Source organism: Hibiscus syriacus, unplaced genomic scaffold (assembly GCF_006381635.1).
Source record: "Hibiscus syriacus cultivar Baekdansim isolate YM2019G1 unplaced genomic scaffold, ASM638163v2 tig00112699_pilon, whole genome shotgun sequence".
Classification (NCBI taxonomy): Eukaryota; Viridiplantae; Streptophyta; class Magnoliopsida; order Malvales; family Malvaceae; genus Hibiscus; species Hibiscus syriacus.
In genome coordinates, this window is record NW_024063387.1 from 588916 (window position 1) to 601522 (window position 12607).

The window sequence follows — 12607 nt, forward strand, 5'->3', positions numbered from 1 at the left end:
TGAGGATGATTTTCAGGTTTCAAGGGAAAATCAACTTGAACAATTTAATTTGAAAGCTTTAGTATTTTCATTAAAATTACAATTTCATGTTATAATACTTTATTAAACATCAAAAAGCAACAACAAAATGCACGCTTCCATCATAACCCATAAAGACCCATTTTACACACATGAACCTAACAAGCAATCAAACATAGATTTATGACCTACGTGTGGTAGAGGGAAGTTATTTATGTGTTATATTAACCTCGGTTGATGGAAGAAAGCTCCAAAGATCACCTAAGTATCAACTTGTCCTTTTTCTTGGCCTTTGAGCACTCTTCAAATTCTTTTAATAACCAAAAACAAAAAAAGGGATTACAACCTCATTTTAAAGCTCTAAATGGTTAAAAACATGTTTCTAAACACTTAGAATAATTTAGAGACACTCTCAAGACCTTACACCAAAAATCTCTCTAAAACCCATACTTTGGCCACCATGGCCAAACCTTAAGATTTTGAGCTAGAAATGAAGCTCTAAGGATGCAGATTACGCTTCTTACCTTTATAATTTCAGACTAGCCTTGCTAAATAATGAAGTTCTCACCTTTAGGGAAAATTAGAGAGGAAGAAGAGAAGAAAGAAGAGATGAAGAAGATGACAAATGAGAGCCTTTTTCAACATAAGTGACACAAGCACAATTAAGGGGAATAAGCTTTTGATTCAAACCATGGGAAAATTACTCCTTTGGTCCTCCTCATTAAGACCCTAATTCAAAAATACCCCTTTTAACATCTTATGGGCTCTTTTCTAGGCACGATCATCTTCCTCTTTGGCCCAATAATTTAATTAGCCCTAAATAAACACTTTTAACCCAACATTAATACCCGAAACTACTAACCCAATTTTCAGGGTGTTACATGGGAAGTATTTAGCTTTGAAAACTCAAAAAACTAAGGACAACTCGTCATGGATGAACCTTCAAACATGGTTTCTAAGTAAAAAAAAGATAAATATAGTGTGGTCTCAAAAACTCTGTCACCATCCCCCTTTTAGGCTACTAAACAATGTTAAGTCTTATATTCTCTTACATATACATTGGGCTATACAGATAAATATAAAAATTCTTGTCACGACCTAACTCTTAAGTCCCTTATAGAGCTCTTAGTCGAGAAACTTTGTTTGTTTGGGGAGATAGAATGGTCTTAGTCAATGTAGATCAGTCTATTCTATCTTGCCCTGTTACTATTAGATTGGGGTTTATTATAATGAACCCTTATCCAATCACTATACGAGAGTGGTTTTTGGTGTTACACCATGTAGCCCAAGCAATCCACCATCGTTTGTCCAAGGATAATACACCAATGGAAGAAGAAAGATAGCCTCTTATACTTTAGGAGGAAGTTTCTCGATTGCCCATCAAGTTGACCCATGGGATGAAGTACTTCTTCAAATATTATATCATCACTTGCAAGTTAAAGCACAAACAGAAAATAAAAGAGATGGAAGGGAAGAGTATCACCCTCAAAGGAGATAATTTTACCATACTCGAAAGGTTGGGGAAGAAATATGTATTGTAAGAACATATTTATGGGCTCAAAAGGGTTGTATCTCGGTCAATGGTTGCTTTAGAGACCTTGAAGAAACCGATATAGGCAACTAAAAACCGGTGGTCAGAATTAGGTTGGATCTTGAAGGAAGAAAGTCGTACAATCCGGTTAGCTTCACCAATGTATGAAATCAGCGAGTTATTCCCAATGCTACAACTTTCTACGGCCAATGTACCCGTACAATACAAATTCTAAATAGTAACTTAGTTAATAACTCACAGCTCTCTATTTCTCCTCCCAAAAAAGAGTCAATAACTTAGGACCATGAGTGAACTTTCCAAGAAAAGGTTTTTTTTTTTTTGGGGGGGGGGTTATGGAGATCCTTACCCTACAACTGCATATCAATCAAACTTCTATCAACTTCGTCGTTGATATGAGGCATTTTACCCATCAAAATTTCTTCTTGCAACCTCTTTTAGGAATCAAAGTTTTTTGTTTACAGCTAAGATCCTTGTGTCGAGTCACCTCTATCAAGTTAATGGTAATGGTATTAAAAGCTTTATGCCTCTTATGAAATTTGTTCTTCACCAACCATCCTAACATAAATACAAAACACTAATGTCGTTTTTTTTCTTTTTCTTTTTTCAATTAATTTTTCCCCTTTCTCTTTTTTATCATCAATGTATAGACTAGAGATGCAAACCTACCAAGTTAAACAAACTCGTGGGTTTGTCCAAAAAGAAAACTATGTACCTTGTTTGGCTTCCTTTCGATGTAGCCACCGACATTGTACAGTAGGTAAAATAGTTGTTTTAACTCAAGAACTCCTGTAAGAGGGAGGACATCCTCCATGAGACCACCATAATCAGATTTATGATGAACCCTTAAAAATAAAAGTCCTTTGTTGAGACCTAGACCAAAACCTAGAGATAATGGAGAGGATATTCTTTTACAATACATGGTTGCTCTACTCAACTATGAAGCTTTAGATGAGAAATTGGGGTTATCATAACTTTAAGGTAAAATGGTACTTGAGGCTCTTGTACTTTACAAAAAGAATCAATACGACCCTCTAACTATTTTTGCACTCAATATGATCCTCAAACTCAAAAAAAAATTGGTCATTTGATCAACAATTTTCGTCGTTGATCATACAATGTTAATGTGGTAGTTCACGGTGTTGATATGGTGGTTCACGATACTGACGTGAATCATGATTTTGAATTTTTGTGTGTGCTTAGATATAATATAATCATACATAATGATAGACCGAAGGGGAGCATGTGAGGGTAATCGTCCCTCTTAAGAAAATCAAATTATCATATATTTTAGATTTTTTGTATTTTTTTATAATTTATTTTCAATCTTCCTGGAATTTTATTTGTTCACCATATTCTAAAATTTTAAATATTCATCTTTTTAACATAAAAATATAAAATCATTTATTCATCCCTAATCATGCGAGCATTTCCTCCACGTATATGAGTTAGGTATAATATAATCATGATGGAAAACAAGATAATTATATATTTATCTGGAAAATAAGGATAGTAGAAGAAGAAGAAGAGTTAAATTAATATTTTTTTAAATGTTAAAAATTAAATTAAATTTATTGAGTCGTTTTAAATTCAAACTAAATTAGTAAAATATATTTTTGATTAAGCTAAGGTGATTACAATATAGTGTCTGTTCTAAATACTCTCAACCATTTGACAATGAACACTCAATCACTCTGCTACACTCGCTAGTGCTCCAACCTTTGACCTCTAGGAACAACAACGATTCCTTTAACCACTGAGGTAAGTTGGTTCGTGCAATTAGTAACATATATAATATTAGAGACTGCTACTATTATTATATCGATCTATATTATCATATCTACTAAGTCAATGATCAAAATTAATGACAATTGATCAAAATATAACCAAATATAATACTATGAATATGTAGAGTACTAAATTAGTAATTTACCCTAATTTTTGTTAGTTGTGAAATTTATATAAGTTACAAATATGTCAATAATTAGTAAATAATTAGGATAAAAAAACTATTTGAATAACTTTAACCAAATATTATCCAAAAAGGTCTATGAAACTTTAACCTAATATTATCCAAAAAGAACTATGAATGACGACAAAGGATGACGTAAACAGTCTTATCTAATAACTCGAATGCTTTGATATTTCTTGAAAGAGACGTGAGTCATATGTTAGCTGCCATTTGTACTTTTCCTACCTTAATCTTTTCAACTACCTTTATTCTTTTTTTTTTATTTAAATAAAAGAGATTCCAATGGTAAAAAAAGTTATGCATGCGATTCAAATATCTCCATAATTCTCTTATTAATTAATTGTCTATAAATGTTAGGAAAATGTCTTGAAATCTGATTTATACCTAATTTATTAAAATAAATATATGGTTTGATGTTATTTTCTAAAATAGTGGGTAAACTAAACCTATGATCACTAAAGTTTCGATGAGTTTTCATTTTGATCGTCAAAAATTTACATTGTGATCATTAATGTTATCAATAAATTATAAAATGATCATTCTGTTGTTGGCTCTCGATAGATTGATGGTATGAAACATTAACAAAGGAAATTAATATCCAACTTGATCCTTAAACTATAACTAAAATATCAATTTTTAATCATTAATAAAATAATTTAACTAAATATTTTTTTAAAAAAAATCTTCATCTTCCTCAACTAACTTATCATCAATGTCACCAACCCTCACAACTCAACCACCATACCATAATGTTGGAGTGAAAATTCATCAATTTTTAACTGCAAATTAATATGACCTTCAAAGGAACACATTTCCCCTTACACCAAAATAATAGAGGGTGGAATGCAAATCGACATTGAATCACTTAATTTTACTTTTGGGCATTGGGCTATAGGTAAATTACACTCTAAACCACTTAATTATGGATGATATTAATGAAAAAATTTGATACGATAATTTGGGGCGGATGCGCTTGACACCATATGGGATCAAGTGCATATCCATTATTTAAAAAAATAAAATTAAAAATAGTTTAATATGTTAAAAGAAGAAGAAAAATAAGTAAAATTGCATACCTATTTCTTAAAAAAATATTAAAGTTTAATTTAAACCTATTTTTATATTTTTAGATCCATCACTGATGATATAATAATATTAATCCTCAAATATACCAATAAAATTAAACCCTATTTTTATATTTATATATATATATATATATATAATATCAAGTTCATCCTAATTCAAAATAAACCAATAAATTCAACCATTCATATTTGAAAATGTCATCATTTTAATATCTATTTTCCTCCTAAATTGTTTGTTCTTCTCTCATAAATTTTATATTTTTTTGTTATTTTCATGATATAATTGCAATTTAATAATAATTTGTTATTGTTTTATGGTAGGACGCAATTATCCAACTATTATTTTGATTTGATGGGTACACTTAAAAGAATGATTAAATTGATGAATTTTTAAATAAAAAAATAAATTTATTAAATTATTTTAAATTTAAGACAAAATAAATAGAATACATAAGTTTAAAAATTTAAATATGAATATAAAAAAATGATGTTTTTTTATTTGATCAATATGATATACTGGTTGAGTGGTGAGGGTCAGTGTGTTTGTGATGAATTAATTTAAGAATATAATTATTTTATAAAAAAGTTAAAACTCGTTTAGGACTAAAGTGTTGTTTAAACTATATTTTAGGAGTCAAATTGAATGTTAACTTTTTTGGTTAATGTTCAGAATAAGAGAGTTATCATTTTGTGATTTATCATTAATTATAATGATCAAAACATTATTTATGAAACTTTGGTGATCAAATTAAAAATTCACAGAAAACCAAGTAGCCATGAATGTAGTTTACCCCAAAAAAATTATAATGGAATCTTTTATTGGAGTTGCTAGGGAAAGATTCATTTTTTTAAAGTCATCGGTCAATTAGAGCCTACACATAAATTAGAGCCTACACATCAGATATGGTGGCGCACATTGGTTTGAGTTTGGCGTGCACAATTCCATCTCATCCATTGATATTTGATCATCGTGTTATTAACCGTTAGATGATTTGACTAATATTTTAGAGTTGGTTTAAGTGGACTCTTAAAAACATAATTATATTAGGGTGGATATTTCATCGTGTCATTTCTATGTATTAAAAATTGGTTAAACCGAATATATCAATTTAATATTTTAAGATTCATTTATAAAAAATATTATTATTTAAAATAAATTAATTTAACATGTAAATATAGTTTATCAAATGAAGATTATTCCGTTAATTTAATTTTTTTTTTAAATAGAAGTGTTTTTAAAATTGAAGTGTTTGTGATTTATTTATTTTTTTAATTTCTCAAATCTTATCACTAATTAAAATATAGAAAGAATATAAATGATTTAATGCAAGATTCAAAAAGATTGAATTATAAAAAAAATTATACCATTATTTATTATTTTTCTATATTTATATTTAGAGTTTGCATTACTTTTTTCAACTACCTACAAAATAGCTGTCCCTTTTTCCTATATGTATGGGGTAAGGGGGAGGTAAGATAGTAGGCTACCCCCAACACCAGGTTGAGAGCAGCTTCCGTAAGAGACCTCTGAATTATGAAATGCCCTCCGTGGGACTCGATCCCACGACCTCAAGATTAAGAACCTTATGCTCTACCAACTGAGCTGGATGGTCATCATATTTTGTAATTCTACACGTGACCACCCCATGAGTAGAAATCAATTATGAATGTCATTACAATGTCGACATTGTTTAAATCATTGTGATTTTGACAAACGCATGTTTGCCGAAACTTACCATATTTCCAAAGATTCTGGCCTCCCCAATGAACCCTATAAAATAGCTTGAAGAGGCCACCGGATTTTACGACCCAAAGTTGAAAAAAAACTGTTTTAGGGTTTAATTTTCCCAGCGACTGTATTCATGTTTTTGGCTTTAATGAAAGTGCTGTTGAAACTATCCTCGAACCTTGCAAAGCGCCACATGCTTTCTTCACACATTCAAACGGCTTTTCCCATACTCTTTTTGCATCTTTCGGCTTCCTTTTGAACCCACCGCTACAGTTTTGTCTTGTTGCCATGAACGTGAGTGTGACCAATATCTTGTTATTTGAGTAGGGTTTTTTTTTTCTTTTGCAAAGAGCCATTATTCTTTCTAAATGTATGGTTCTTGATTGGGGAGAGGGAAAGTAGGATCCTTATCCAGCTTTCATGGAGGTGTTTTTAGAACTTGTGAATGTACCATTTGTTTTTGCTTTACTGACATGGATTACCGTACATATTTTGAGGCTTGGAAATGGTACTGGTAGTTTTAGTCATAGTGATGTTATCCCAGATTTTAAACACAGAGTAGGGAGAAAAGTAAGAGTTTTTGGGGTTATAAGTGTGATCTCTAATGTTTTCATTTTTATTTTGAACTTGGGTTTTGGTTTTTATGTTTATTGGAATCGTGGTTTCGTCTCTACAAAACATGTCTGCTCAGCCGTCACTTGGTTTCTAGCAAGTTCAGTTTCGTTCTGTTCGAAAAACAGAACTTTCACGGAGCAAAAACGGTGGCCTTTAGTTTTGGTACTATGGTGGGCGTTTTCCGGCATACTTGTGATGTTTTTGGTATCGGTTTATGTTATGCATCACTTCAAATCCTTGGAACTGCTTTATCATTTTCCGGAAGCCGACATCGTTGATGTTGCTTCTTTTCCTTTGTTGATGATATTGCTTTTCTGCTGCCTACCTATTGCTGTTGGTGAAAACGATGATCTTCGACGTCCATTGCTCGATAAAGACGATGAAATTTCATCGAAAGATGATGAGGATGATGCTACTTTTGCTAGTGCTAGCATATGGAGTCAACTCACGTTTCGATGGCTAAACCCTCTTTTCGAAAGGGGTCGGATTGAAAAACTCGAACTGCACCATATTTCTCCGGTTCCAGAGTCGGAAACCGCAGATAACGCATCGTCCTTGCTCGAAGATTCGCTTGGAAAACATAAAGCGGAATCTTATATATTGCCAAAAGGAGTAGCTCGTACCATATGGAAATCCCTGGTGGTAAATGCAGTTTTTGCAGGTATTTTTCTTCTCAATTCATTGAATTTGTTTTCGGATTCTGTATGCAGCGTATTATAATGCTTATTTTTTACATTTTGTAGGACTTAACACAGTTGCCTCCTATATTGGACCTTTCCTGATCACTAGCTTTGTGAATTTCTTAACTGAAAATCTGATGGTTCAAGCTACCAGTATGGGCTGGTTCTTGCATTTATCTTCTTCTTTTCGAAGACTGTGGAATCGCTAACTCAACGGCTGTGGTACTTTGGTGCTCATAGAATCGGAATAAGGGTTCGTGCGGCTCTAACGGTTTTGATTTACAAAAAATCGATTTCAACTAAGTTTGTTGGTCCCAGCAATGGTAAAATCATAAACCTCATCAATATGGATGCTGAGAGAATAGGAGACTTCTGCTGGTACATTCATGGAGTGTGGCTGCTACCAATCCAAGTGTTTCTGGCCTTGGTTATACTATACCGGAACATGGGTGCGGCTCCGGCTTTTGCAGCCGTGTTTTCTACGATTTTGGTGATGGTGAGTAACACTCCATTAGCCGGTAGGCAAAAGAGGTTTCACTCCAAGATCATGGAAGCTAAGGATTCGAGAACGAAAGCAACTTCGGAGACTCTAAAGAGCATGAGAGTCTTGAAATTACACTCATGGGAACCCACCTTTTTGAAGAAGCTTCTTCGACTTAGAGAAACAGAGAGAAGCTGGCTTAAGAAGTATCTATATACATGCTCAGCTATTGCCTTCCTGTTTTGGGCTTCACCGACTTTAGTATCCGTCGTCACATTCGGTGTCTGCCTTCTGGTAAAAGCACCGTTAACATCCGGGACCGTACTTTCAGCCGTAGCAACTTTTAGGGTCCTTCAAGAACCTATATACAACCTTCCAGAACTCATTTCCATGATTACTCAGACAAAAGTCTCATTTGATCGAATACAGGAGTTCCTTGGAGAAGAACAAAGGAAGGCCATATCTACACATAGTGCAAAAGCATCCAATGTCGCTATTGAAATCGAGATGGGAGAATATGCTTGGGAAACAGGTGGCCAAGAGATGAAGAAACCAACCATCAAAATCACCAACAATTTGAAAATAATGGAAGGTAACAAGGTAGCTGTCTGTGGCTCTGTTGGCTCAGGTAAATCAAGCTTACTTTGCAGCATACTAGGTGAGATCCCAAGGATTTTGGGTGCACCCATTAAGGTTGATGGGAAAAAGGCTTATGTTCCTCAGAGGCCTTGGATTCAGACAGGCAGTATCAGGGAGAATATATTATTTGGGAAGGACTTGAAGAAAGCTTTCTATGAAGCTGTTCTTGAAGCATGTGCGTTGAACCAAGATATCGAGATGTGGGAAGATAGAGATATGAGCGTTGTGGGAGAGAGAGGGATCAACTTGAGCGGAGGCCAGAAGCAGAGGATTCAATTAGCAAGGGCTGTTTACAGTGATTCTGATATTTATATCCTAGATGATCCTTTTAGTGCAGTTGATGCTCATACAGGAACACATTTGTTCAAGGTAAAAAATGGTAACACATTTTCGGTTTCCATTCATTACTCGAGTTGCATTCTCCCGTGTTCATCTATGATCATTCTTTTGCAGAAATGTCTCAAAGGATTGTTGTCTCAGAAGACTGTCATTTATGCTACACACCAACTGGAATTTTTAGATGCTGCAGATATTGTTCTGGTAAAATAATCTTGTGATGGTATAGATAAAATACCATGAGCATACTGTTGTAGTCTCTCATTCTGCTCTTTATGATTCTTCTTGTAGGTGATGAAAGATGGCCTCATTGTTCAGTCAGGAAAATATGAGGAGTTGATAGCTGATTCTGATGGTGAACTTGTGAGGCAGATGAATGCTCACAGGAAATCACTAGACCAAGTGAACCACCGAGAAGGCGTTGCCGGGCAGCTCCAAATAAGTCAAACCGAAGTCGTAGAAGAAAAACATGGAGAATCCAATTGCTATGACAAGCTTCTTGAAAGGAGTCAAGAAGAAGAGATTGAAACCGGTCGGGTCAAATGGAGTGTTTACTCGACGTTCGTTACTGCTGCTTATAAGGGAGCTCTTGTGCCGGTTGTCCTCCTTTGTCAAGTTCTCTTCCAGGGGCTGCAGATGGGGAGCAATTACTGGATTGCTTGGGCAACTGATGACAATCACATTGTATCAAGAGAACAATTAATAGGCATATTTGTTTTGCTGTCTGGTGGAAGCTCAATTTTTATACTGGGAAGGGCAGTTTTGCTGGCAACTATCGCCGTTGAGACCGCTCAAAGTCTTTTCCTTGGAATGATAACATCTGTTTTCCAGGCACCGATTTCATTCTCCGACTCCACTCCATCTAGTCGAATCCTCAGCAGGGTTAGTCTACAAAATTCAACTGCTTTTCGAATCCATAATATCGCCTAATTCGTTTTAGAAATCAAACTTAACTGGCTACTTCTGGTTGTTACAGTCTTCTACGGATCAAAGCACATTAGACACGGACATTCCTTACAGGGTAGCCGGACTGGCATTTGCTTTGATTCAGCTGTTCAGCATCATCATCCTTATGTCCCATGTCGCATGGCAGATCTTTCTTCTTTTCCTTGTCGTCCTCGGTATATCCTTCTGGTATCAGGCAAGTACCAAACCATCATGAATCCATATCTTACATGGCTCACACAACATAAAAGGTGTACAATGACTAGTGTAACTTGCACCGACACTTAGAATGTTCCTTTTTATTTACTTCTTCTTGATGTTACATATTCTAAACGAGCTAAATCATCTACAGACCTATTATATTACGACTGCTAGGGAGCTAGCCAGAATGGTTGGGATTCGAAAGGCTCCTATTTTGCATCATTTCTCAGAATCTATCGCAGGGGCAGCAACAATCCGTTGTTTCAGTCAGGAAGACAGGTTCACAGAGAAAAACTTGAACTTAATCGATGATTACTCTCGTGTAGCTTTCCATAACTCTGGCACAATGGAGTGGCTGTGCGTTCGAATCAACTTTCTGTTCAACTTCGTTTTCTTCTTAGTTTTGATCATCCTGGTGAGCTTGCCCCGGTCTGCTATTGACCCCAGTAAGCTCCTTTCCTTCCACCTTTTCTCTTTTCTTGATCATCCTGATAGTTGATCTTATCCCAAGTTTGTTCAGTTTGATTCTATAATGTTGAGTTTGCAACTGACTAGCATGTTGATCTGGTATCAGGCATGGCAGGATTGGCAGCTACATATGGTTTGAACTTGAATGTACTGCAGGCATGGGTAATATGGAACTTATGCAACGTCGAGAACAAAATGATATCAGTCGAAAGAATTCTTCAATTCTCAAACATACCTAGTGAAGCTCCCCTGGTGATCGAGGATTGCAGACCGATGCCTGACTGGCCAACCCAAGGAAGAATCGAACTCGAAAACCTTCAGGTGCAATACAAGCCTACACTTCCTATGGTTCTTAAGGGTATAACTTGCACTTTCCCTGGAGAAAAGAAAATCGGAGTTGTTGGCAGAACAGGAAGTGGGAAATCCACTATGATTCAGGCTCTCTTCAGGGTGGTAGAGCCCTCTGGAGGACATATTATGATCGATGGAGTAGATATCACGACGATCGGTCTGCAGGATTTGAGGTCCAGATTGGGAATAATCCCACAAGATCCAACATTGTTTCAAGGCACCATAAGGGCCAATCTGGATCCATTGCAACAACACACCGATCATGAAATCTGGGAGGTAAATGTTAAAAACTTGGTTTCCCTGAAATTATTTCTATTGAACTATCCAGTTTTGCTGATATAAACTCATGACAGGCCATCAACAAATGTCATCTTGTAGACATGGTGCGACGGGATCAACGACTTCTCGACGCTCCAGGTTTAAAATTTTAATAATTTCAGTATATATATTCGACTCTGTATAATTTCCAGTGTAGTTGATACTAAAATGTGGTGAATTGTCAGTGGCTGAAGACGGAGAGAATTGGAGTGTTGGACAAAGGCAACTTGTTTGCCTGGCAAGGGTGCTCCTAAAGAAAAGGAGAATTTTAGTGTTGGATGAGGCAACGGCTTCCATTGATACAGCCACAGACAATGTAATTCAGGAGACGATAAGGAATGAGACAAGCGGGTGCACGGTCATCACCGTGGCACATCGGATACCAACCGTTATCGACAATGATTTGGTTCTGGTTCTTGATAAAGGTAAGTCCATAGGCATAAAGGAACCTTTGAAACATGGTTAAATGCTAATAAGAATTGCAGAAGGCCAGATTTAACTGATTGAGACAAATATGGTGTTTAATGGCAGGGGAAATAATGGAATACGATACGCCGAATATATTACTCGAGGACAATTCTTCTTCGTTCTCGAAGTTGGTGGCTGAGTTCTTGAGATCATCCAAGAGCAACCACCATAAGAATAGACAGAAATAAGATATGGAGTGCATACCGTGTGAAAAGAACCGTTGATGGAGTATGGACCAACATGAAAGCTTTTGGAACTTGCATGAATATATCTTCGGATCGTCCTGCAGGAAACATTACAAGTAGCAACTTACAAACCACCTGCTAATCCTTAACAATATACTTCGATTACATGGTACACAGCCATTAACAAAGAAATAGTTGTACATTTTTAACTCACATGGCCCAGTTTTGTCTTCATTTTTAACTCGCAAAGCAGAGCATTAGCAAACCTCTTTTATAAAAGCTCACCTATTTTATATTTGTTCTTTCGATAACAAATACCACTGCAGATTCAGCACAACGCAAGTATTAGAACCAACTACTTCAGAACTACCGCGTCATAGAAGGGGAAAAATACTACAAAAACGTACATTAAACTGAAATTTTAGGGCCTTTTCCGAAGAAATAGCCCTCCAAAAATAGGCGTATGCCACTTTCTACAGAGAGCACACGGTATTCTTTAGTAAAAGGCGAAAGAATAGTTCGCTTTGTGCTCACTGCATGGCTGCGTGATTTGCCAATTAGGAGTTG

At 35.4% G+C, this 12607-nt stretch overlaps 1 protein-coding gene and 1 non-coding gene across 2 annotated transcripts; one reads left to right on the forward strand and one right to left on the reverse strand.

The window, feature by feature from the left end:
- Window positions 1-6459: 6459 nt before the first annotated feature.
- Window positions 6460-12427, forward strand: LOC120182623 (putative ABC transporter C family member 15). The gene is given in 11 exon segments (XM_039187548.1): window positions 6460-7629; window positions 7712-7780; window positions 7783-9137; window positions 9222-9308; window positions 9396-9986; window positions 10081-10245; window positions 10402-10696; window positions 10825-11345; window positions 11423-11486; window positions 11573-11812; window positions 11919-12427. Coding segments are annotated over 11 exon segments (4368 nt in total). The 5' UTR covers window positions 6460-6773; the 3' UTR covers window positions 12044-12427.
- A 38-nt stretch (window positions 12428-12465) lies between these two features.
- Window positions 12466-12583, reverse strand: LOC120182658. Its single transcript, XR_005521848.1, has one exon. It is a non-coding gene; the product is annotated as a U5 spliceosomal RNA (small nuclear RNA).
- Window positions 12584-12607: the final 24 nt, after the last annotated feature.